The sequence below is a fragment of the Pagrus pagrus genome, assembly GCF_965226575.1.
Source record: "Pagrus pagrus genome assembly, chromosome: 9".
NCBI classification, from domain to species: domain Eukaryota; kingdom Metazoa; phylum Chordata; class Actinopteri; order Spariformes; family Sparidae; genus Pagrus; species Pagrus pagrus.
The window spans coordinates 25,118,829-25,146,620 of NC_140193.1; the positions used below are offsets into that span (position 1 = coordinate 25,118,829).

General features: G+C 43.4%; 1 protein-coding gene across 2 annotated transcripts; it reads right to left on the minus strand.

The window, feature by feature from the left end:
• Positions 1-457: 457 nt before the first annotated feature.
• Positions 458-27,759, minus strand: fam124a (family with sequence similarity 124 member A). 2 transcript variants are annotated; one of them, XM_084361409.1, is made up of 5 exons: positions 27,504-27,759; positions 26,949-26,983; positions 22,134-22,165; positions 9,080-9,846; positions 458-2,217 (listed from the first exon to the last, which is right to left on the minus strand). In XM_084361409.1, exons 4-5 carry the CDS (start codon positions 9,833-9,835, stop codon positions 1,408-1,410), a joined length of 1,566 nt encoding a protein of 521 aa, XP_084217535.1. In that variant the 5' UTR covers positions 9,836-9,846; positions 22,134-22,165; positions 26,949-26,983; positions 27,504-27,759; the 3' UTR covers positions 458-1,407. The 2 variants fall into 2 exon arrangements, with proteins under 2 accessions (XP_084217535.1, XP_084217534.1); XM_084361408.1 differs by lacking the exon at positions 26,949-26,983.
• Positions 27,760-27,792: the final 33 nt, after the last annotated feature.

The following is a 27,792-nucleotide window of genomic DNA, read 5'->3' on the forward strand; positions in this document are numbered from 1 at the left end:
TGGGCAAAGTCTAGCATTCACTAACCTGACCTGCCTGTCAGCATCTTCTTCCATCTTCTGCTGCTGATGTGATATTTTTCTATTAAATCGTCATGTGAAGAGAATGATCACTAACCCTCCAGCTCGATGCTGCTTTTCAGTTGTTAGCTCAGAGTTTAGGTTCAGTTTGTAAGTGCTAAACCTTGTTTTAGGTAGCAAACACTCTCTCACACTCTGATACTTCTGCCAACAACCAGGCAGCAGAAGAAGTGAAGAAGAATATCCAGCAGAGCTAAAAGGACAGTGGAGATCAGATGTACATTAATCGAGGGGACAGAATTACAACACTACATTAATGGTATGTGTGTGTTGTAACTTTGTCAAGGCTGGGTGTTTGTTTTTAGTTATACTGGTGGCCTACACTATCTCACACCAAAGACGGGTACATGTCTCCAAAATAATCCTGAGCTCATAGTGATACCATCAGATGGTTTATTTTCTCTGGCCAACAGTCCAAACCTCTAATGATTCTTTATTTACTGGGATTTAACACATTTGAGAAGTTGAAATCAAGAAATATTTCAGACATTAGTGATGAAAAACGACCTGAAACACAAATCCATGATCAAAACACTGATCAGCTCATTGACTGAGAGCTACATATCTTTTATAATACATCATAATGCAAGAGTTCCTTCATATGTAGTGGAGTTAAAATCTTAATAACTATATTTGTCAGGAGTATATAGAGAAGAGTATGTAGTGGGGTAACAAATACAGTAAGTCTGTGTGAGATACAGTGTGATCATGAAATGGTGAAACACAACTAAAGTGTAGATACCTCAGATTTGGATTCAAAGTCCAGTACTTGAGTAAGTGTACTCGGTTACATTCCACCACTGTCTACTTCTGAGCTGAGCTGCTTTACTTTGTGGGTGTGGCTTTAAGATCCTTCAGTTTCTTTGACTCGTGATAGAATGACATGAAATACTAAACTCGCAGTCACTTTGCTGTCATTCTAACTAACTTGACGAGGTACCTTTGGCCCTCTGGCTTTAAGATAATCACTGTTACACTGTTTGCATATGTTCTGTAAATAAATACAGTTTAGTATATTCTCATGTTGATGCTGGACCCAGCTGTTCAGATAAACACTTTAAATAAAATAAAATGGAGAGTCGAGGTTCTAAGGTTACCTTAAAGTGTTGAAGGAGAAAAAAGGTTTATTGAGTAGTGTTTCTGTATAGTTATGTAATTGTAATTTCATGTACTTATATATAACCTGACATTTACAAAGCTTTAATCTACATGCAAAACTTTCACAAATACATGAGAACATGAGATACAGTTTGTGCTCACTGTTAGTTTACCTATCAGACACCAGGGGGCAGAGTAGAGCTCTGAGTCCTCTCAGCTTCTAACAACACATCAAATGTAGAATTCTTGGTCCTCATCTTCTTCCTTGTCTGCCGCTGGTGCACTGATGATGCTGCAGCTGTCAGACTGGTTCATGGACACATCACTCAGTGACGGAGAAGCACTCGTGTTCACACTGGTGCTTTGGACACGTAGCCCCAACATGGCAGAGGGGGTGTTGGTGGTGAAGTTGTGTGGAGTCCGGCCGAGTGTGGCTGCCCTGTAGGCGCTCTCTGAGATGCCAGGGGAGAGGGAGGGTCCGATGTCTTCTGGTGGTGCCGATAACGGCCGAGACATTTGTGGCAGGCTGGATTTGATGTACGCAGACACTACTGTGAGGTCCACAGCGCTGCCTGGATTTACTTTGTCCCCTGTGTCCACGTCCGTCTCCTCGGCTCCGATCAGAGCGTCCACGTTGAGCCTGAAGGGCGGCATGAGGGAGTGGCTCCTGTTGAGGGAGTGGCTCCTATGGTGGGGGCTGGGAGAAGGGCCAGGAGAGGAGCAGGTGGAGCGGGAGCTGGCTGAGCCGAGGTTGGGTAGCGAGAAGAGGGAGTCGGACCGGTGACCCCTCCACTGGCTCCTCCAGCTGTCAGGGTGATGCTGGTCTGCCCACTGCTCATCCAGCTCCTCGCAGGCCTGAGGGTGAGGGCTGTGGGGGCTCTGGTGGACTCTGAGACGGGACGTCGCCCGGTGGTGGTGGTGCCGACGTTGCCTGTAGGAGGCGGAGTTGCGGGTGAAGGTGGATGGAGCCGAGGCTGATTCATTGATGGATGATGATGTGCGGCACGGATCGTGTGGGTGTCCGAAGTGTGCAGCTTGGACCTGAGCAGGGAGACAAGAAAACCAATGAGAATATAGACTGTCAAGTTTATTTACATCAGAAGTTTTACCAGAGGAAGACTGCAACAAAGGCCTCTCTCCTATTTTAGGCTGATTATATCTGATCTGTTCCTCTGAAAGATGAAAGCCTGATTATGTCACTTGTTAAAGTGATCTAGTCCTGATGGTTTTTAGGTCGCACCCACACTAGGCAATCTCTACTGTGCCCAAGCACGTTTGATCCCCAAAGTCCAGTTTGTATGACTAGTGTACCATGCTCAAGCACGATAAAACTTTTTAGACCCGGGCACGGTTGGAAGAGGTGTGCTTCAGCACGGTAAATGAAATGCTCATGCATTAGTTTCGAGTTAGTTGGTGATTCAGAGGTGGACCCAGGTTAGATTTGACAAGTGAATCTCTTCAGAGAACAGTAGATGGGTTTGCTTATTTCAAGAAATGGACTAGTCTTAAGACTACATGCACAACAAAGAACAACATTTCTATCTTTAAGGTCCCATGTTGTCTGTTTGATCATAAAGCAGGTCTAGTTTGTATAAATTCTGTGAAAAAATCACAACAGTCAGTCCACAGAGGAACACACAGAAACTGTGCTGTCAAATGAACCATCAGGACTTCTGCGAGGTTGTGATGTTACGACTATACAATCACTGCCTTTAGCCACGCCCCCAGCATGGTGGAGAAAGTTATCTGCTCAGGCCTATGAGAGATAGCCAATCAGAGCAGACAGGGCATTTTAGAAGGGTGCCCTTAAAGAGACAGAAGCTGAAATGGTCCATTCAGACAGAGGACGAATAGAGGAGCTGCAGCAGTGGACAGTTAGAAGATGAAAACTTTTTGTTTTTCACATTAACAGCATGACAAGATTGGAAATGAAATTAATAACCTGAATGAATATAATATGGGAGCTATAAATAAATAAATACCCTTTTTTTAATTTTTATTTTGTTGACTTCACTGCAAAACTAATTAAATCTAATTAGTCTGATTGAAGAGAAAAGCTATACCTTGACTTGTCATCACAGAAGAAGCACAGATGTAACCAATCACATTAATGCTGGCTCCATGAAGCGTCTCAGTAAGCCCTGACACTGAGCCAGCATACAGAGCAGGCCTTGGAAGTGGATCATCCAAATGGATTGCACTTCTCATTAATGTTACTGATTACAGCTGTGCTTTTCCTGCTGTCACATGTGAAAGTGTCTGCTGTTAAAAGGCTCTCTGATAGTTAAAGACTTCAGCACCACAGTATTACAAATACTTACTCTTGATTTTAGAAAGTCATTGAAACAAGTTGAGTCAGCCTGTTTTTAAGAGGACAGAGCTTGTATATAATGAAACATTCTGCAAAGGTAAACTTGAGTTCAATTGTAAATTGAACTGACTAAAACTGTGTGTACACACAAAGACCGAAATACGCACACACATTGTTTACGTCAGATTTTAAAGGCTGTGCTGACCTCTGATTCTGTTTCGTAAACCTCAGCGTTGAGAAGGCCACATGTGTTCATTTACATCATGGAAGTAAAAACAAGAGTTTATATATTAATACTTGTGCCCGCTCCACCACTCATTTATTTAACAAGTCTTTCCTCAGTGAGGTATCAGAACAGCTGTCGTTGCATGGTTTGGTTCTTCACAGACAGATATGGTAAACCATCAGCAGTGATATTTCAGTTCTAATTATGAAAGAAATAATCAATGATTAATTATAGCACTAATATTGAAATGGGCACATTGCTTCATAATTGAGTGGAGACTTTGAACATGTCCCAGTCTCCCACAGGTCTGCCTGGTTTGAAGAACTTTAAAATAACTTTCATCTTGGATACGTAAAAGTGTCATTGCCTACAGTCAAGTATGAACCAGAGTTCTGCTCACTGGTAGATTTTGTTGTTTGATACAAGCACAATCTTAAGAATACAAAATATTTAGGGATGCAAGATCGACCCAATAACAGGACATTGTAATGATTATTTATAATTCTGATTCTGAAGTTGGTTTTCTGTCTGCCATTATCACAGAGAAGACGAAGAAGAGGCATGGGAGGGGGAGTAGAAAGACAACAAGCACAGCACGCTAGTGGGTCCAAGAGGTCGTCGTCCACATGGACATTTTTGTTACAGAGGAAATCAACACTATAGCAATTTGCAATACATGTTCTGCAAGGGTTCAGAAAGGAGGGAAAAAGTCTGTGGGCTTTAACACAACAAATCTCATAAGTCACTTATAAAGTCGTCATCGCCACCAAAGTGTATTAAAGGAGGATGTTTGCCACACTAAAAGAGATGAGTGCTCAACCGCCTACACTAGTGCCTACACAAGAGGCAAAACTGCAGGAGGCCAAAAGCAATTACCAACAAAATCACAGAATTTATGCACTTGAAGACCAGCCCTGTTCTGCTGAAGGAAGAGGATTTCGCCTGCTGATGGCAAATATGGAGATATTCTCTCTTGACACTGTTCCTTGTTTTTGTGGGTACAAGTGATGCCAGTTAGACGGTTAAAGCTCTGGAATAATAAATCATTCATCTTTACTCACTTCAGCTCAGCCTTTTTCACCCTCAGGTGCACATAAACTACATGTTTGGAACTTTTTACAATACAAAACTGTGAACACGGTTATTGGTTGCAAGAGGCAGGTAATTATCAGTTATCAGGATTGGTTGAAAAAAATTGTGCATCCCTAACAATATTACGCATGGGCTTGTAGGTTCGTTCTTTAAACCTTTAAAACCTTTTAAACCTAAAAGAATACATTTCTGGTCACATATTGTTCTTGTTTCTAGAAGGGGCTGCGGCACTGTAACTCTCCCATCTTTGTTGTCCTCCCTTAGAGGTAGTTAACCATGAGGTCACAGGGGTCACAAAGAAATGAGGTACTATTCACGACTATTAACCTCTCCCTGTAGGGGAGCAGTCCTCACGCTACGTGCAGGCAGTACAGTGACAGAGGAAGGGGTATGAGGGAACAAAAAAGGGTTCAAAAAGCCCCCACATGCTCCCTGTTCTCAGCCCGGACACTTTATGAATCACACAGGCAGCTGGAGAAACCATCAGCATCCAGAGGAGCCCCATGTGTATCACACCTTCACTCAGAGTACAGACTGCTGCTGAAAACCACAACTCTGCAGCCTGATGATCATCCACACAGCAGCAAGTCTGCAGAACCAATATGGTGAATTCCCCTCTACTCTGACACAAACACAGAATATTCTTTTTTAACATGTCGGGCAGCTGCTGCAGTATTCAGATCACTTTCTCATCTACGTTTTCCTTCTCCCTAAGTCTTAAAATGCACCGCTCCTCCTCCTCTCACTGCTGATAGCTTCTCCATGTTTCTGTTCTCATGTCGTCCACCATTTCAACCGAACAATACAAACAGCAGCGGTAACTTTCAACACTGCAGCCTCAAGACTATTATTTCCAAGAGGACGGAGATGCCGGAGAGTTCGCAGATGTTCAGAACAATAAATATCATGGAGGCAAAACATGAGTTCAACTGTGATTTACCACCTCCTCATAACAGACGTCTGATTTTTAACATCAATAAATGTTCTCTCCAATCATGAAGGACAGGAATATTTATCAAGTGCATATAACTTTAAAACCAGATGCATCATCACAGATTCATCATACGAGGACTTTATACCGAAAGAACTGAAACATCTGCTGATTCAGTATGAGAGCTTTCTGCTTTTCTTTGACTTTGGATTGTTGTTATGTAAATACATCATCTTTGGCTCTGCAAAGTTTTGACTGACAATTTATATCCATGTCTATCAGCTTAATTGATTAATCTTAAGAAATAAGCAATGTGAAAAGGTGAGTAAAAGGTGCAATCGGTAAGAATTGGCTACATGCTGAATTCATACTCAAAACAACTGCTGCTAACTGTAGCTGCTGGTAGCTATTTAGCTCAGTTAGCAGCGCAGCTAGCGGTCTGGACTGTGAGCTCAGAGCACTGGGGGAATGTTGGAGCTATGGAGTGAGACTGGCCACCGCTAGCTGGTTAGCATGCTAACTCCAGCAAATATCTCTGCAACACGATACATACTATTATTTCTTCACATTCTGTCGATAATTTGAATGTTTGCGCCTTTAAAAAGTAAAGTAAAAATTATCAACACCACATATTTAGAGCCAAATACTAATAATATCATGCTCATCACAAAAATGTATAAGTACAAATAAAAGGGCTCTATAGCCATGCTCGTGGCTCTCTCGCACTTTGAGCTAACTGCTAATGTGGGCATGCTAACATGCTCACATTGACAATGCTAAGATGCTGATTTTGTGCAGGTTTAATATTTACCATGTTCACAATCTTAGTTTAGCATGTTAGCATGCTAACATTTGCTAAGTGGCATGAAACTCTGATGGGAATGTCAACACTATGGAGAGTTATTTGAACTATATTATGTAATATATTTTTTAAATAATATCAATACGGTAGAAACCTTTTTTAAAACGTAAATACAGTAAAATATAAAGATTCTTTATACATAGGCAAATGAAAATGGTGTGATAACAGTCAATTTTCATCAATGCCTCCAGGTGGCGCTATATCAAAAGTCTGTGGATCACCACAACAATACATGAGTGTGTGTGTGTGTGTGTGTGTGTGTGTGTGTGTTGTACTGAGACCAAAATCACAGATGTCAGCTTCACTGAAGTCAGTGGGATTCATTCTTTGTGGATCATGAACGTTTGCACAACGTTCAAGCCAACTCATTGAACAGAAAATACAATACAGCACAATGAAGCTGTTGACTGTTGACAGAGTGTCTCCATAGCAACAGAGTGGAGCTCGTTAAAGGGACACCTGTTAATGTGTCTTGTTGAGTGGACTCTGCTGATTGAGACCAGCTCTCTCATGACCTGTGTCTGTGGACAAACAGTGGGGGATGTCGAGGACTGCTTCCTTTCATAATTGAATTTTTGGTTCCCTCATCATCCCTCAGCAGCTGTTTATGGTGAAAAAGCTGAAGATACGCAAACAACACACACATTATTTGTGTATGTGTGTGTGTTGTTATTGGTGTATCTGTGTGTGATGTTGTTTGTGTGTCTGTGTGTGCTATCTACTCCAGTTATTTGTGTGCATGTGTGAGTGAAAGCGTGTTCCTGTGTCTGCTAATGCAACGTGACAGGATCTGTCCAGTGTCTTCCGCGAGGGCAACGTGCTACAATGCTGGTGAGGAGCCGCAGCAGGGGGTGCTGGGTAATGAGGTTGTTGACATGGCGATGATCAGACCCTCACTCTTGTAAGCTTTAGTTATCTGGGGATAAGCAGGGTCAGCCAGAGATCTGACCTCAGTGAGCCAAGTACAGCACAAATGAACATGTCCATTTGCGCTGTCCGGGTTCAATTTAAGTGAATAAATGTAGTAATCTCAATTGGCATATTAACTCCCATTTGACATTGAGACAAATGTAGAAAATAATAGATTAATTGATTAATTGATGATAAATTGTCCATAACAGGCCACAACAGCAAAAGTTTACAACAATGTTTCCATTCCACGGTGCTTAAAGATAAGGTGAGAGGACGTATTTGGTGTCTGCAGCGTCATTATGGTGAGAGTCCCGTTCATGTTCTGTAGAGATGATGTAAGGTGACTGACAGTCTCTTGGATGGGTAATCAATATAAAATATGTGGTTCTTTCATAACAACTTTAAGTACAAAACAATCAATTAGAACTCCCAAGGTGCTCTTAGCTGTGAAACATCCAATCGTGAAGCTTAAAATCTGACAGTGTGCAAACAGCTGAAGCTTTGACCTGCTGCAGTGTTTAATGAAGCATTCAAATGAGCTGTTTCCAGCCCTTGTGCTAAGCTAAGCTGCTGCTGAAGCTTTATATGTACCATACAGAGCTGATATTCAAACTGCTTGATGTGAGACATGGTGATACCCCCGCTAACCACTGACACAGAGTAATCCAGTGTGCTACAGTGTGGAGCAGCACATGACTTGAGTCCAGGTGGCAGCATATGGTCCATTGTCATGGCAGATTAGCTCATTGTTTCCCTTCCAATCCCAGTAATGGACTGCTGCTTAATCGGCTTCAAAAAACTACTGATCTGCCACCGCCTGGACACACACCCCCTCTGAAACTGATACCCTCCAAACAATGACCAGTGAGTGTGCTTTTTCTGATGGCAGACAACTTTGTAAGATTATTGTGAGACATGCAAACTTTCTACAGTCTGAGTGAAAGATGGTTGGACGGGTGGATTAAAGAATCTCAGTGCTGCTCTGTCTCGTCTGCTGTATGAATTAGTTATTTTTGGCTGCATCCCTCTCTGAACCAGTTTGTTCTTGCTTTCCCTCTCTCTGACTTTTCTCCCTGTTTGTTTTACAGATCGTAGACTGAGCCAGTAAAACTCTGTGGTTACTTTGTCCTGTAACAAGATACCTACAGTGCTCTGATTGACAATACAGTGTCATAGATACGAGTTGTTATTTTAACAATAGATGGAACGAAAATAATCAAACTTTTACTCATATTTAAAGGAGTTCTGAGGAGGGTTAAGTTGTTTATAAAAGGCCGCATGGTACCAAAATTAAATCACTTGTTCCCTGACCTACGGGCTAACTTTTTATTCAAATTCATCCAAATTCAAGTAGTTTTTGGAGATCAACAGTGTAACATGGTATAGTATAATATAATAGTATAATAATATAGTATAAGTATATAACCAATTGCTATTTTAATTTTTTTTATAATACTCTCTTTTATATAACTGCCTCCAATTGAATTTGAGTGTCGCTCAAAAACCCCAACCAAGATGGGGTGAAAAAGCTGGTGTTGATGGCCCACTGGCACCGGGAAAAAGTCTCACCTGCAGCAGGATCTTGTTTCCATCGTAGTCCTCTGTTTGCCAGCGGACCTCGCTGATTGGGCTGCAGGGGTGTGGCAGCAGGGGCACCAGTGCCCCGACATCTCGTACCCTCACCTCCATCACCGCTGACTCCAGCACCACCGGACTCTGACCTCGTGGGAGCCTCTTAAACGACAACTGGATCTCCATGTCCGGGTTGGAGTACACAACAAAGAAGCAGAAGTCCTCCTTCTTCTGCGCCACCCTGCGCTGAAGCAGCAGCTTGTAAAGCCGCACCATGTCCACATAATTCTCATGTTGGCAGTAAACAGTAAATCGCACAATTTCTTTCCCATAATGAACCTGCCGCACAGCCCAGAGCGGTGTGCCCGGAGAGAGAGTGAAGAAGTCCTGACTGCATGGCGTCAGCGGTAGCATCCGCCGGCCATTGCTGACTTTCTCAGTGTGGTGGTAGCGCCAAGGCGGCCTCTGCAGGATGTGATGCAGCATCAGTATTTGCTCCTCGCCACCGTACGCATCCTGCAGAAAGAGGATGACTGCCAGGGCCGGCTGGCAGGCAGCACCTAGGCTGCCGTTCTGATGGTGCTTGGGCCGAGGCCGCCCGGAGACGGAGGCCCGCTCTGAGACTTTGAACAGCTGCAGCTCAGGGTGGACCCATGACAGGACTGCATCAGCAGCACGCTGCAAGAACTTTCCCTGGCCGGGGTCGGCGATGAGGTGGATGCTGACAAGGAAGGGATCCTGGAGCTCACCCATGGATAACTCACCTCCACAGACAACAACATCAAGACAAGATGGGAGAGGGAGGGGAGGGAAAGAAGAGAGGTGGGGTGAGGAAGACATGAAAGACACGGGGAAGAAGAGAGACAGTTAAAATCAGCTAGTTAAACTGAGAAAACCAAACTAGACATTGTTACAGGTGTGTAAAGTAAGCCTGTATTAAAGATCCTGGTCCTGGCATAGAAACTATGATGGAGGTATGGTTGAGGTTGGAGTAAGGGTTAGATCTGGTTAGTGACATCACTCTACTGGTTTGTTCATGTAGCGTTGATCTGCTAGTCAAAGGTCATGTGAAGTTTGGAAATGGAAGTCAGAGGACATGAAATACTGACATCTCTACGCTTTGGATGAAGAAATAGATTGCGGACGCCTTCAAATTGATCACGATTTAAACTCTCCCCGATGGGGCAGATTGTCCCCCCCTCCCCACTCATCCAGATTTAACTCCTCCTTTCTCCCAGTTTCTATGTGTAAATGGAAAAGCTGGAGGTCTGGTGGTGTCTACAGTCTGACAGCTAAACAGATCCTTCATTCATCAAAAAAAAGAGAAATGTCCCACACTTCAACCCACAAAGCCATGTTACAGGACCAAACAACAGTAATGTGGTAGCTGGTAGTGTCTTTGGCAACTTATATGAGGAAAAAAATACCACATCCATACGGGGAAAAGCATTCATCATCCTGTCTCTCCTACTGACTCTTCGTCAGAGCAAAAACCTTTAACTCACATGTCTTTGTCGCTTTCCACTATTGTGTTGTTGAAGTTACTGTCGCTGGCAACTTGTATTTTTTAAAAAATCACTGTGACTTTAGTGAACTTTCCCCCAGAAAACAGCATCAGTCCATGCGAGTTAAAGCCAGACAGGGTCTGCTGTTTACTGATGGTGATTATGTAATAATGTAGTTTAGAGCAATAAACGTTACTTTGTCACTTTCCACAATGCATGGTGGGTCAGGGTCTCAATCACAACACATTATAGCTGCATCCATATGGTTTTAAACAGTTGGCCGATGCATGTTCAGATTAACAGAATGACACTGGAGCGGCTTTAAGCCGGTGCTGCTTGGTTCAGTGTGAACAAACAAAGGCGCCGTAAAGGTGAGCCTTTGTTGCGGCGATAATGCAGAGTCTCTGTGTGAAAATGGCTTATGTTTACCTTTCTCCCCAATTTCCCCCTCCTCCCCCTCTGTTCCAGCAGACCCATGAGGAGCAGGGCTCCTCTGTGGAGGCTCATTAGTGCCATTAGGAGGTCATTACTGAAGCCCAGAGGAATGTTCCAGACCACAGCGGGAGCGATGCATTCAGGTGTAACCTCCCCCTGAACTCCTGACCTGGATCAGCTCGGCACCCTGGCTCAGGTACGACACAGCTACACTGAACGTTCCAGACTTTCTCATATTCATCCACTGTTTTCATTCTTCATGTTACATGTACACACTCCTGCTATATCTCCTCATCTCCATGTTCCCTCCGTCTTTCTTTCTGGACTTCTTTTCCTCTGGTCTTTATCTCACTTCTCAGGGGACTTGTCCCATTTTGTCTCAGCTTTGAGGCAGTTTGGGAAAGGACACACAGTCCTCTTGTCCGTGGCACCACAGACTGAATCCCTCCATGAAACAGAGAGGCCAAACAGGGACAGGTTCAGTCTCATGAGTCCCGTTGGCCTTTGCAAAAGGACACTTTCTACTTGACCAAAGAGGTGACATTTTCTAAATGTTAAGATCCAGTTACAAGGAAGCAGTGCTCAAAGGTGGAACGACTCAGTCAGCTCAGGGGCCAGAGGGTGACACAAGACAGGGTTCACCATACACTTAAAACATTGCAGCTAGTGATAGCTGGTATGAAGCCCTGATATCACAAACTGATCTGAAAAGACGTTATTTACATGCTCGTGCACCAACTTCAGACAAGGTGCACACTTTTAGCTTAGCAGCTACAGCGAAGAGCTTAAAAAAGGATGTAAATAAAATCTTTTCCGATCAGTTTGTAATCTCAGAGCTTCTAGAGACTGGAGACAAGCTGTGTGAAGTGTTCCTTTAATGTATGTAAATGAAAACAAAAAGAATGTTTTGGGAGTTGAACCTTAGAAATAAATGGACCCTCAATTCAGACATGGAAAACCTGCATTAAAAAAACCCTAAGGAGTAGCACCAGAGGAGGGATCTGTCTTCTTGGATGTTATAAATGTTGTGTGCACAGAAGAGAACAAGACTGCAAAATGACAACATGGAACATGTGGAAGACAGAATCAGGACGTGTTCTGATGGTCAGGTAAGCTGGCAGTCATACAGTGAGCTGTTACAGGCAGCAGCATTACTTTACATTTGGCAATCTAATTATTCACACATTTGTTGGTTTTCATAACTTGCTTATTAAACCTGACGGACATTATCCTTACAAGCAAGTTAAGTGACGTGAATGTCAGTGATTGATTTTCTTCATAACTTAAACTTGATCTGATGAATCAGATTCAATCAGCAGCAGACAAGATGCCATCAACACTAACACAGTGTCCTCATGTTGCTCAGTGTGTCTGAAGAGATAAGTACAGCGGGATCAAGACAAACCCACAGCAGGTCGATCAGGATGCCAGGGCACAGACGTCCAGACACACACACACACACACACATGGCAGCACGCTCAATAATGACCGCTTGATCCAATTAGAATCAATGTGTCTCTCTGACATCAAGACACCAAACACAGGGATGATAGGGATCTGTAAGGGTATTTACGTTACAGCACATTGTACTGTCACATACATGCACATGCACACGCACGCACAGACACACACACACACACACACACACACACACACACACACACACACACACACACACACACACACACACACACACAAGGTAGAATAGAATAGACTCCCAGCCGAAGCAGGGACATTTAAACAAAAACATGTCCATAAGATAAAAGGCTTCAGAGCAAAGATTCATACCCATGGTGTGACGCTTACACATACAATTACATTTCAGTATATTTACTGTGGTTGGTTGTGATAAAAGTATGATTGCCCTGAGGGGAGCAGCTCATCGTCAGGGTAGAGGAGGTGTGCTGTGCCATTAATGATAGACAGGGCTTTCAGCTGTGCTGTAAACATCATCTAGATGCTTCCTCCCTGCTGTCTTAACATAGTCGGCTTATTTCTGTTTACTACAGTCAGGAGCCAGTACCAAACAGCGATATGAAGTTATGTACATTGAAGCTGGTGCTTTCCTCCTGCAGTAAGGGTTACTGTGAGGCTGGCACAGAGAGAGATTAGGTCACCCCAGTCCTGTGAAGGGCCTGAAGGGGTGTGGGTGTAAAGCTCGGAGGAGTGTGTCTCTAAGCTCTTAATCCACTCCAGTCTTCAAACTCAAGCTGATGTACTGACTCCACTCACTGCAAACCCACTCACACATGTACACAACCCTCCTCAACACACAGACACACACACACACACACAAATTTGCACATTTGTAGACAGAACTGTCTTTTCTTTACCTTCGCTCTGTTTAACCAGCAGCACATGCTCACAGCCATACATACACATGACGACGCGCCTTCAAGTGGCCCCTGCACATATGTGAGTGATTAGCAGCGAAAACTCAACTCAGGCCTCCGAGTGTGTGTGTGTGTGTGTGTGTGTGTGAAGTACTGCAGTCACAGCTTTAGCAGGCTTGGCCCTCAGTGTAAGTCAAAATAACTGAAGGAGGAAATTCAAGACGGGGCCCCTTTTTGTCGTCTGGTGAAAAGCAAAGAAAAAAGATGAAGTTCCAACTCTGGTACGTCAATGTGACCGCTGCCAAGGGAATTCAAATGTTTCAGTTCTGTAAGTTCAATAAAATCTGAACTACTTACTTTTCATCATTATAAAACACAGAACAAACACAGAAGTCTTAACTCTGACTCAGATTGTGTCTCTTTTCTATGTCTCCTATACACTTATATACCAATACATGTAATAATAATATAACAGCCTATCAATGGTGTGGGCTATAATATGAAGTTTCTCTTGTGCAGAACACAATGCAGAAAAAGGTAATGGGGTAATGTAGAATAATTAAATGCCCAGTGTTCAACAGCTCGTCCCATCTGTGTCTGTGTGCTGTTTGGTGCTGAGCAGAAAGTGTGCTGTGGTGTTTTCAGAGATTGCAACTCAAAGCTACATTATTTCCCATTTTCGACCAGGGAGGTTCAGGTGCTGGTTCAGACCCAGTGCCTGCTCTGGAACCAGTTTTCCTGGCAGAGAGCAAAGAACTGGTGGCACCAACACTTTGGAACAAAGAACTGCTGACATCAGGGGCGGTGTTATCCTGACCAAGGACCAACTAAAACTGCTTATGACCACCATTGGTTTTAAAAACCAGAGCTAGTGTAGCGTGTTCTGACTGGTCCATGGGAGAGTAAACAAAAGATTTGGACTATTTTCACTGATTGAAGCAACAGTGGTCTGAGGACCAGTCATGTCTGGATGTTTCATGCATACCAGGAGAAACATTTGCATAGAGTTGAGGTAGTCCGCCATATTTGTTCCTCGCAGTGCTTGGAAACTGGAGACATATACAGTGACTGAATGATGCGACTCTACAGTGGCTCTCATGCCCGTGGTAAAGCAAACCGAATACAAACCGGTCCCAGAACCATATATTTGAAGACATCTGCAATCTCAAGAAATGTGGAGCAGAAAGACTATGAAGCAGCTACAATTAGCGCAAATAGTCCATGGACTCAACTGGACACTAGACTTTGTACTGGGGAGCAGGCAGGTGGAGTCTGGTTGATGTCTTTCACACATACAGCTCCTGTGAGTAATATCCAGACAGTTTCAGGGTAGAAGTCCTTATGTGAAAGATGCTTCACACATTTTGTTTTTTTATGGTATTTACTGAAAAATATAAAATCAATCAGCCCGATCATTCAAGGAGTTCTCAGAGACGGGACAGAGACGCTGAGACAGTAAAGTGAGTCCGCCGCCAACACTAAAGCCTCACACAACATAAAAGCAATTAGATCAAAACTTCAAACTGCTGCTGGTTGCAAATTTGACAATTAGATCAGATGGGTTACGACAGACTGTTGTGGGAAAGATTAGAGGGAGAGGCTTACTGAGGAGACCAGAGCCAGTCAACAGAGACAGTCCAAGTTCATGATGTCACGTGACCCTTACTTTATTAACAGACATGGGACATGGCAGCTTGGTCTGAAGAGGTGCTAATGCTGTGACCCTATGTATCTCTAATTTTACACATCAACACTGTGTCAGTGTTTGGATGCTGACTGTGTGGCGTATTGATACTGCGGTCCAACACATCAGATTTGAAATAAAGCAGCTTTCAAGAGAAAATGCTGCCTTTTAGAGAGATGTGTTTGAGGGTGTTCACGTCCAAGTGTAAAAGGATGTAACACATAACGCAGCAACACAACAGAACCCAACCCAGACCTCATTAGACCAAATATAAATCGGACCTGAACAGACTACAGTCCTTGTCGGTTCTATCTCAGGTCTTTGTTTAAACATCTCAAGTTCCAACTTCAACCTTGTGCTGATTTTAAAGCCCATAATGTGCTGGAGTGGAAACATATTTCCCCGTGACTCCACTGACACTCATGAGATCACACTCACTAACTCCTTATGATGAGGGGACCACAACAAATCAGACACACAGAACTGCTTTAAATAAACATGAACACACAGCTGACTGCAGCATGTTTGCTGCCATCACAGCCTCACAGTCCAACACTTATTCTCCAGGGTGCACATATGGTAGCACTTAATCTAAGCTGTCTTATCGCACACAGCCTGGAGCTCATACACCATATATGTGTGCGTTGAGCTGTTACGGGTGGTCTTCGATGCATCAGGTGCTATTCAAATGGATTGTGCTGAAAGTGGTTTGGCTGACACACAGAGAGGATTGGCTTGTGAAAGGATCCTCAGCTCTGTCCTTTTAACACAGACGTGCGTCATCGTCCCCACTGTCTCAGTGCTCATACAAGCGTGAGCTGAAGAAAGAGACAGTGAACACAACCAACTTCAACAACACAAAGATGCACAGAAACCAGTGTGATTCAGAGCTCAGAGCTGAAGCTCATACTGATATCAACATATATGTTTTGAAATACAAACACTTGTGTAGAGTTGTGATATATGTTGTGATTTATCTGCTGAAGCTGAATAAAGCGAGTGTGTCAGGAGAGATAGTCATCTTCACTGTAACCCTTCTGCTCTGTTACACTCAGTGAAACAATGTGAACACATGAAGGAACAGAGGTTACCTGGATGTAACTCTAGTTAAACCAGAGCCATAACTCTCTGACACAAAGTGAAGTCACTGTGAGGACATGGCTCCATCATGTATATTCATTTATCTAGTTCTGCTGGGAGCTGTTAGCAGATGAGGTAAACAGACTCTAAGCTATTATTCAAAACCTAGAAAAGAAATAATAAATTTCAACTCCAAGCAAAAACACAAATAATAGTACAATTTAATATTTTAATCTTAAATCTGCAGTACAGAACTTTTTTTCTCCCTCTTCTGGCAGCAAGTGCAATCACACTGTTGACGTGTTTATTAAGAAAGCGCTATGGTTTCTGCTTCAGCTCTGGATAGTCCATCTTTTCTGGTTGACGTAAAACACATCATACCAGCGCACCAGCATGTGAAAGTCTCCACAAACTCTAGATTTAATAAAAACTCCAGTATACTGCCAAATAAAGACTGATTAAAGGTGTTATTGATCACATTCAGCCACTACATGTGTCACTCCATCTTACATTCACGTCACAACACTGCTGTTGTTCCAGTCATCTGCCCCTTCAAGCGGTTACCAGTTTGTTGTAGCTAATGTCGCTAACATTGCTAACGCTAGCTAGCTCTAGCTAGCTCACCTTACAAACACTGTTAGGTTATCTATTCACAATCAAGAATGTTTTTAAGGAGATATTATTCTACACTTTTCTAAAGGCTCTGTAGATGTTTAATTTTGGATGTTTTAACATTATCAATATGACCTTTAACTTGCCGATGATGGACTTAATCACTTGTTTGACTCATTTGGGAAGAGCCTGAATGTGATGGAAGTTCATTTATATGTAAACATGAGCCCAAACACACCTCACAGCTTTGACAGAACGACCTGAAGACCAAAGAAGACCAAGTAGTCCTGACGATCATGGACTGTCCTCCACAGTTAGCTGACCACAACCCCATCCAACATTTATGGGAGCACTTGAAGACTGAGACAGACAAGCAGTCTGTGACATCACAAGAAGCTCTGTGGATCACTGTCAGATCATGCTGGATAACATGAGGTTTTACACTAGCTTGTGGAGTCCATGCAGCTTGAGTGCATTAATGGGGACAAACCCAATCCTGAGATATTGTGACATTCATGGACATTTTCACTCAAACTGTTAAACTGATCTGTGATGACAGACTAGTTTGACATTAAAACAAATGGTGGCTTGACTGGTGGACTCCACTGTATGAACTCCAGTCTGTATATGTCTGGCTGGAGAGAGTTTCACACATCTGCATGATGTTCAGTGAATTCTAACTCAAAACCACAGACCTTGAATAGTTTTAGGGAGGAAGTAAAACTCTCACTGGTATTTATTCCACTGCCTGACTCACAGTGTGGCTCATGTACACAATTGGGAGAGGGGATCTGGAGTAACTTGCACACACATGGTGTATTGGTATAACCATTCCTGGTTGTCCCACTCTGCTGCCGTCTGAGCCCAAGTAACAAGAGCAGGGCTTCAGTCTGAATGAGCCAAGTGTTTACATGACCTGAGATACACATTATAACCCCAGTACTGATACTATTCACCACCACTCACCTGCATTTTCTCAGCAATAACCAGTCAATATAGTGACACACTGTAAATACCTCTTCAGTGTTTTTTATTGCTGCTGGCTGTCGCCTTCATAAATGTGACTGTAATTGTTTTCTAATTCACAAAAGCTCCTCTGTTGCCGTTTGTAATTAGAGCTAATCGATATCAGCCTCTGTGTTCACTGCTCACTGTCCAACAGCTGTTTCACAGCTGTATGAAGCAAATGAAACCCAAACATTTCACATCCAAAGGGTTAAACTGGGAATCCACTGGCTGCTTTTATTGTGAAGCATCCAAAGGAAATACAGTGTATTAGTGCTGTGATATGTCAACAAAACAGGACATTTTTATGACGATATAATTAATGATCATTTTCAGCAGATTTTGTCATTAGAGCATTTTACATTTTGCAAGACAATAACAGATCAACAGATGAAGTAAACAAGTCTAAAGACGTGGCCAAGTATACTGTAACAACTATTCTCTACTCAGAATGTATTCAGGTTCGATACCACGTCAGTGCTTATACACTCAAGAGACATCTACTCCTACACACAGTGTATATGTGTTTGTGTCAGCGAGCAAACATCTGCTGGTGACAGCCGCCACATCATGTGGTGACTCCAGGCTTCTGTTGGACTACTATCAATCCTCAGACATGAAAGACTCACTGAGTGTTTTAATATGCTGATGCACGTCTTTATTTATTCACTGTTTTGAAATCTGATTTCTTTCTCGGGAAGAAATGTTTTCACAGTCGCAGTTTTGCTTACAGTCACCTGCAGAAGTTGGACGCCCTCAGTCCATCTCATGATTTCCTTTAATCGTTCTTCCAAGTTTTTCAATTCTGGATGCTGGCCGGGGTGTGAACTTTCATGAGTCTACATCTGCGACTAATAAATTCATCTACAGTATATTTGGTAGATATTCAAGTGTGACAAATCATGCGTGTCATTCTGCAGTCTGTGTATGTTTCTTTATGTATTTGAGTCTGTGCTGAGGCTGTTTGTTTTGTTCCAGTCTGACCTCTCCCTCCTCCTGGTCTCACAACATTCATCACTCTGACAGCCCATCCCCTCCGTCTCATACATGTACACACACACACATGCAGAAAAACATTTGGGGCAGGGTCACAGGTCAGTCAGGCTGAATGGACACTGATCTGCAGTAACCAACAGACAGTGAGGCTGTTTGATGATGTGGGGCGGGACTCAAAGATGCTGCCCACAGCAGCTGCAGATGGCAGACATGTTACACTCACCATTTCATCTTGTGACGCTGCTGCTGCATGAAATTCAGCTTTAACTCTGACTGATGACACTACTGCAGAAGTCTCTGCATCGATAAACCTCTGTGAGACTATACAAATACAAAACTCCACAGAGGTTTCTGATGCAGAAGTGGCTGTGGTGCAGCACTAATGTTGGAAACAGACAGACAGTCATTTGTTCCATTTTCTCAACTGGTTTCAATCTTCAACACTGCAGAAACTACACTGTTTAATTTTTTATCTCCATGAAATCATTCAGTGTATAAAACACTATCCTTTACAATCTAATAAATGTCTCTTGCGTGACTAGACATGCAATTTTTTATATTTATGTGACTTTAACAAGATAAAAGTGAAAGTAAGTGACATATTTGAATTAGAATAAGTGTTAAACAGCTCTATAGTCCAACAGTAATCGCTGTTATAGTGTTTGGTCAGTAACACATGTCTCTTCTCCTGCTTATGCAGTGAAAGAGAAAGGAAATGTTCTGGTATCCCTGCCCACTTTATCCAATCAGGACAGAGAACTCCATAAAGGCGGTCCTGCCTGCTCGTGAACGCACAGAGATCAGGATCATTGAGAAGATTTTGACTTCATGGGGACTTTAAGCTGTTTCACAAAATCTTATGAGCTCAGTTTTGCTCAGCCCACTGGCATTTTTCTGTTGATAGAAGCAAGTTTATCTAAATTAGAGAATATTTTGTTTTTCATCAGACTGTAGCAGTATGGCTAGGCTAAGGAAGGCTGACTGTCAGATGCTTCACCCTCAGCAGCACCAGTGGAGGCTCCCAGTGGTTCACATTAACAGACTCATTTTAGTGCTCGTTAACTTTGGATTCACTCATATTGATATAGTTTTGGTTTCAGACTGAGGATGAGCCGCCTGCATTCTCCAGTTTCTGTTACACCAACAAGACCTACAGAAGAGTATAACCTCGGTCAGACTGATATCAATCTGTCTCCAGGGGGCTTATGGCTGGTCTGAGCTGAGGTCAAAGGTCAGGGGTTAACACCACCTGTACAAACATGAGAACCCTCTCTACCAGAACCTAAATATACCTCTGTGGAGGCAGACGACGAGGCAGACTGATGCTGTAAATGAACTGATCAGTGCCCATAGACAGACATGAATTCACACACATGGAGGACAAAAAGGAGCCACACACAGCGCTGAGAGGAGGACGTCTTCTTTATCCTTTCACATCTCTGGACACTCTGTCACCACAGCAGTTTGCATCCATCTGCCCTGTCTGTCCTTTCTGGGGTGATCATTAGTCTCAGTTTGACAAATGAACTGCGGCTGCTGCTTTCTCTCCGTCTGTTGGATGTGGATGCTTCATATACTCGGTCTCTGAACCAGTATTAGACAAAGGACTAGTCGTCCCATGTCCTCCAAACTGAAATCCTCATGCACCATTATGCACACGGTATTTCACTCAGCATCAAAGTCACTCGAAGACTCTAACTTGAATCTTTTCTTGAAGGTGGAAACAACAGACACGCCAGCAGAAGATGATGAATACAAGCTTTGAAGCCATTTTAGGGTTTGATTCAGGAAGCTCATCCAGCTACTCAGCACTGAGAATAACATCTGGAGAAGAAGCATCATCCGTTACAATGTTTTTTTTTCAACAGGCGTGGGATCAGTTTATACAATGAGGCCCTGATATTACTCAAAAAGGATGACAAACATGACTAAAAAAATGCCACAGCCCTTCACCGAGTCTGCAGTGTATCACTGCACAGACACAACAGCCACCTACTGTAGAAAATGGTAAAGTGTAACCCATGGCTAGGTCCAGTGTTTTAAGTGCATAGCATCAAGTGCTAAGGTTACATGCAGTGTAATGTACCATATAAATTTAGCTCATCTTTATCCATTGATACACATTTTTTTACCTCCATTATTTGGGGTGGCACCAAAATATCTGACAACCTCTGACCTCTCTGTGAGTAGATACCACCACAGTAAGAGTTTAGAGAACAGAAGTGAAATATTTACAGTATTTTTTTGTAATTGGTGCGAAACAACCCTTTAAACCACAGTTACTGAAAAGCTCAATTGTGGTCAGAGTGTGTGATGAGTCAGCAGGTTCTTCTCATCAGTGGGTAACTACGGTTACTGGCGGTTAAACATACATTGTGCATTTTTATAGGACGACTGTTGATCAGAGCTACATCTGAGGTAAACACACAGCTGGCAGACACACATGTATTCATTCTGACATTTCAATAAGATGTAAATCTGATTGACAAGTACAGGCACAGGCAGAATCAAGAACTGTTCGTAGTCGTGTTTTTTTTGCCTGTTCTGTTTTGTTCCAGTCCTCCTGACCTCCAGTAGAGACAGAGACAATGGTGGGCACATGCTCATCTGATACTGGAGATACACAGGAAACTGCTGGATCACTGTGTGTGTGTGTGTGTGTGTGTGTGTGTGTGTGTGTGTGTGTGTGTGTGCGTGAGTGTGGTGGTCCTATGCTTCCTGACTTGCGGGTGTGGTGCTGGTGGGATAACACACTTCCTGTAGACCAGATTAATGGGCTAATATTGGATATAATCTAATCCTCTCATTGTGAAAGGTCTGCAGTGGGAGGTCATGACACCCACATCCTCACAATTATACACACAAAACTGCACACGCACACAAACACACACACACACACACACACACACACACACACACACAATATTAAGCAGCTATGTGTTGTAGGAAGCTGATTTAGTCTCTGAGCCACACTGTACACACTTCATGCTTAACGTTGATGCATCGAAATCTGAAAGCGCCTCGGAAAAAACGTATACAACTAATTAAATCAGGGGAAAAAGCACTGTTTGACATTTTTTACAGCACACTAAGAGAGATTTTGATTTGTGTGAAATGTATGTCCTTTCCAAAGCTTTAAATGTTTTCAGCCTTTCCCTTTGCAAATGTTTTCCACTTGTGATTTTCAACCATGTGCACAATGTATAGTGTGTCACAGTAAATGGTCGGCTAACTTGGTGGAAAAAAAAAAAAAAAAAAGTCCATGCAGAGAATCCTCCCTAAAATCTGCTGGAAGCCACACACAAAATCCTCCTGTGAGTGGATTTATTGTGTCAGTGTGTATTAGGGAGATAAAGTCCGGGGCCTGATCTGAGTGTTTGTGTCGCTGTTGGTTTACTTACTGCTCGTTGAGGACAAGGGACTGTAATCAGACCTGCAGAGGAGGACAGAAAAGAGGAAAAAGAGCGAGAGAGAGGCAGAGAGAAAGACAGGACGAGAAGCAGAGAGAGGAGACAGAGTTTATATTACAGTATGAAGTACAGTCCACATGATTTACAGGATGACACACTCCTGTTTCAAATAAAGTGCTGACATCTGGCTAAACAGAAGGAGAGGTCCAGCTGGAGAGGTCACCAAGAATGCACACAGGCATGTCACAGTGGTTTCTATCTAAAGGGATAAAACACAGGGACATTTACTGTCTGTAATACTAGAACTGCAAAAACACTGTGCTGCAGGAAAATGATCACGTACTGCTATTTGTATTTTATGCTACTTGTACTGCATTCCACCATATTTTGGATCTTTAATCTTTTTACTTTTAACATTTATTTTACTCACTAGTTCATTTGCAGATTACAACACATTTTCTATGATGTGATGCCTCCACTGTATCTAAAGTCATTAACACGAGCACCATCTCAACCGGCTAAGACAATAAAATGCTGCAGAAACATTCATGCATCAGTAATAATGATATGATATGACACACTGACAAGGAGTGTTATGTAATAATTCATATATTTTTGAAACATGAGTTAATATCAGAAAACATACTTGAATACATTTTTGATTGCAGGAAATTTACTTGTAATGGACCGGTGTCGTTGCTTTTACTTAAAGGAACAGTTCAACATTTTGAATTTGCTTTCATTGCGAGAGTAAGAAGAGAAGATCAGAACACAACTTATGTGTTATGTGTGGAAATGCTGCATTCAAGTCCTATCTGAGTTACTGATTCAGAACAAACATTCACGTCAGCCTCCGTGTTGCAGTTCTGTAGCAGAGGTGTCTGACAGCGACGATATAAAGAAGTACAGAGCCAACAAACTGCTGAAACATGGCTGAAAGTCACCACCACTGTCAGTTACATGTACATAAACCTGATATTAACACACTGACACATTCAGCTGGTTTAAAGGAAGCTACACATAGTGTGTGCCTGGTTTCTTCATGAATCTCCAGCACTGTAAGAGCAGCTCATTCATGTTGTGTCAATGACCTGACCAAGCACCCAGGAAGTGCGCCAGTCAATTTGACCTAGTGGACAAAATGTGTAATTACAACGTCATGTGACGCACACCGGCCCACAAAGACTTTCCTGTGAGACTGACACTGTGAGAGATGCGGCTGTAAAATGGTGGATACTTTATACAAACTGACTTGTTTCATCACGCAACATTTGGAAAGTTTAGAAGAGCTGTACGATCATATCTCTTAGGGATAAAAGGTGCCCCAGCCTCCAACACAGTGTCAACTTTCTCCTTAATACAATTAATGATTCGATGGATGTGACTTCAAGGCTGCTGGTGAGGGTAACCATCTTGGAATAACATGTGGTTTTATAGTTCTTCCCATTCTGTTGGCATTGCATGAAGGGACTCGCTAAAAAACGTGTTATTTTGGTCGGGGGCGGCACCTTACATCGTGTGAACACTGGAAAACCTATCACTAGGAGAAGTGACAAAGCAACAAAGCATGAAGACGAACTGGCAGGGAAGACAGGGAGCACACAGACCTAAATACACAAGGGAGGTGGGGATGATAAGACACAGGTGAAACACGTCAGGGAGGAGCATGACAGTGTCACAGAGTGTCCGGTACCTGATGCACGTTCTCAACAACTGGGTCTCATCAGCTGTAACGTCGCACAGAGATGATTTTCATTTTTGGTGATCATTGCTGCTCCTGTCCCGTCAAAAACCAACATCAATTCTGATTTCTTCCTTTAAACCGGAGCCTGAGCTTTTCTCAAACCTAACCGAGTAGTTTTATTGCCTCAACTTAACCAAACTGTGGTGGGAAATTGGAAACATTCTCGTTAATACCTGAGAACAATAAATTCACAAAGTCTAATTGCAAAAATTCACCTCCACATGGGACGCCAACTGTGGTTGCCCAGACACAAGTCATGCACATACATGAGGTTAAATACACAAATGTTTGAAAACCAACGTGCACCCAGACTACTACGTCCTGCAAAACCATGCACATCTGGCTGAAATGCCGAGGTTTTAGGGGAGTCCCACTGCGTGAATATAGAGAAGTAGCCACAGGCTGGAGGTGATTAGCCTAGCTTAGCACAAAGACTGGGATGGAGGAAACAGCTAGTCAAGTGTTGTCTAAAAGGAAAGAAAAACTACACCTCCCACCTGTCACCTCTGAAGCTATGCTCCTGTCCATAGAGAAAGAATTCATACGTTTTATGATATTAAAAGAAAATCTGCGTGTGATGCAACAAGAGTAAGGAAGTGGACAGCCTGCATCTGACACATGCTATAAATCAACCTCAGCTCTCATACTACACCTCCTGAGATTATTAGTCCCACAGGAGTCAGCTGACAACCAGACAACCACTATTCCTCCACACACACACTCTGTGACTCCGTCTCTAAACTAATCAGAGCTACAGGACAGCAGGAAACAGAGGGACCAGTGTGTTTCCTGCAGCAGGAGGTTATCAATCTCACTAACAGGCATTAGCTCTGTGGAGAGAGGAATGGATGTAAGTGTGGGAAGAAGAGGTGAGCTTTGAAAGGTACGAAGAAGAAGAAGGGATGATGGGGGACTGCAGAGGAAGAGACAAATATACAGAGCAGATAATAAACGAGCGGAAGGATCCGGCTACAGGACAGAGTGAAGCAAACTGTCCCTGCGTGATCACAGACAAATGACAAAATGTGGAAAAAAGAGGAGAAAAACTTTCTCTGTAACGTTTATGACCGTGGAGTAGAGTTGGAGGTGTGGTGTGCAGCTACAGGTCTGTTCTGACGGCTCCCTCGGGTGTGAGCGTCTGGCAGCAGAGCCGCTCAGCATCTCGGCTGGCTCTCCCCGTCGAGACCACACGGCCTCGCTTCATCTCCTTCTAGAGACAATAAATACTTAGTGAAGCGAAGACAGGCAGCAGCTCGGTCCTGCACACAGGAGACCTGATGGGCTCCGAGTCAGTGTGAGGGGAGAGCTGGACACACTCTCGTTGGATGAGGGGGGAGGTGCAGGGAGAGACCCGGTCCTCATACATACATATATCTACTCCAAACAGTTTCAGACTTTCAGACTCATATGAGCATGTGATGTCCTGCCAGCTCTACAGTGAAGGTCTGGATGTGTCTGAGGGAGGTGGCTGTCATGTTTAAAGAAGGTGATGCTCACTGATGTTCGGAGATGGATCGTGAACCCGTTTCCTGTGTTGAAATCACAATCTTTGTGTGAAAGAAGAGCAAAGAACGGGACTGGAGGTTTTTCTTGACAGAAAACTTGTTTTCGCTCTTTTCCTGGCTGGCTTCAAGAGTTTGATTTACTGGTAGCGCTCTCCTTCTGGTGATCTGATTGGTTGAAGTTAGCTTGTGATAGACGCTGATGGATTGATGGGTCACCTGCCAGGTACTTGTTGGAAGTGTCTGCCCTTTAACAAAATGTACCAGCTGGTTCTTGAGCTGGAAGTGTTCACCTTTAGCTTCACCCTTCTCAGCAGCTAGTCTCTAACTGTCTGCCTGCTGTTCAGTGCTGGACAGAGAGTGAACAGACGGTTTATCAGAACTTGTTTGTTGCTGTCTGCTGCTGCTGACATCCAGGTTGATGAGACTGAACCACACGTTGAATGTTCAGGTGCTAAAATGTTCCGTAGAGTTTATGATAGTTCCCTGTGCTTTTTTTCAGTATAAGCGACCCGATTCATTCTGCCATTTAACAGCAGAGATAGACTGAAAACAGTGGATGTAGGAGCTGAACAGGAAACAGAACAGAGGTGGAGGATGTGACCTGATGGAGGTGGAGGCTCTCTGTTATCAGCTGGACGTCCCTGCTTTTCCTCTCACAGCAGCTCGTTCCACAGGGCTATCTGCTGCTGATCCCATCAAACACACACTCTCATTGTGGTGTTTGGTTCAAGGTCACAGCTCATGAGCTGCACGCTCCCTCCCAGGTGACTCTAGCCCCATTCACCTTTCAGTGCGGGAATCATGCGCCGATACTCCGCCTCGCCGTCTGTGTGAAAGTTACAGATGCAGAGAGGGGGGACAGTTTCGCGGCGGCTCTGATCCCCTTTCGGAGGTAGCATCAGGTAGTATAAGCCCTGTCGCCTTACTGCCTCTGGAAACTGTCTCTCTCACTGCGACGTTGAGCTCTACTGACCAAGACTTCAGAAAACAGCATCCCTCCTTGTGAGTGACAGCCAGACATGGTCTGATGGTGATTATGTAATTATGTAATTTAGAGCAAAAAACGTTGTCACTTTCCACGTGCATGGTGGGTCACGATCTCAATCACAGCACATTCTAACTGCATCCATATGACTATAAACAGTGTTTGATTAACAGGTGTAACCAGAGGAAACATGTTAAAATAAAAACACACGGATGTCAACGTCATGATGTGACATCCTATCGTTTCCAAATATAATAAAATATTAAATATGTGTACATAGAACTGGGTAATTTACAGTTATAAAGATTCTTCATTCCACGACGGCCTGTCGAGGGAGTCCACAGACACAAACAGAAAGAAACAATCCAGACATGACGTGTATATTCATTCCTTATGTTCTAAATTACGTCATCAGATTTTTATGGTTAAGTAAATACAAGATAATACAACTCTTAAAAACACAAGTCCTTATGATGTGTTCAGAGGGGTTGGGTGAAAGGTCTGTCACTAAAACACACACACAAACACACAAACACTCCACTACCACAGCACTACACACAGTGGTGACATACCGCAGCAGGAGCAGAGGCTCATCTTTGTCTACAGGCTGAAAACAGAGGGAACAAAACAGTCACTCAACTGTCACCCAGTGTGACTGTTCTCTCATCAAGACTGGTGATTAACTTTCGGCTGCACAATCAGTGCAACCAACAAGCCTCAACCAACAATATCAACACACAATACACACACACTAACCAATGACTGACTAGGAGCCCAGTTGATGCTCCGCTGCACACCAAGGTTCATTTAAAAAACGCTCAATTTACTGCTTCCTCGCCTCTCTGACGAGGTGAGGCTCTTGCAGTGTAATTTCTCACGTTTCACGTTCACTCTCTTTGGTGAACACACTTCCTCCACACAACACATGGTGTCGCCTAACAACCTACATGAAATCACACATTGGGGTCTGAGCAGAACTGAAGTGTGGTCTGTTGTAGGTGGGCTGCCGAAGTTTCAATCAGCCTACATGAACTTCTACTCCTTTAATTAAAAAGTCTGGATCTGTGACTCAAACTCGGAGGAAACAACATTTAGGAGCAGTCCAGTCTCATCTGTACTGCACTCACCCTCCGGTCTCGGCTCCTGAATCCACGCAGTCATCTTCTGCTGAGCTTTTCTCCATCTCACAGGCTCGGCTCAGCTGCACTCAGCTGCATTCTTTCAAAGTCGTGACGTACCCAATAAAAAGTGGCGTTCAAAGACACGGTCCGGTTCAGATATCACACTTTAAAGAGTGTGCGCGAGCTGCTGGGACTCCTGGCTGCTGACAGGCTGCCCGGTCCGTTCACTGGCTGGAGCAACAGGCGGCTGACTGACTGGCTGACTGGCTGCTACTTCACTGCGTCAGCTGCGCTC

What these genes read in the sequence shown, in the direction of transcription:
- fam124a (XM_084361408.1), bottom strand. Translation starts at nt 27,559, where the DNA reads ATGGAGAAAAGCTCAGCAGAAGATGACTGCGTGGATTCAGGAGCCGAG. An exon ending in TCAGGAGCCGAGACCGGAGG is followed by an intron (nt 22,166 to 27,503) that starts GTGAGTGCAGTA and finishes CCTCCTCTGCAG; the next exon opens with GTCTGATTACAGTCCCTTGT. An exon ending in TCCCTTGTCCTCAACGAGCA is followed by an intron (nt 9,847 to 22,133) that starts GTAAGTAAACCA and finishes TTGTCTGTGGAG; the next exon opens with GTGAGTTATCCATGGGTGAG.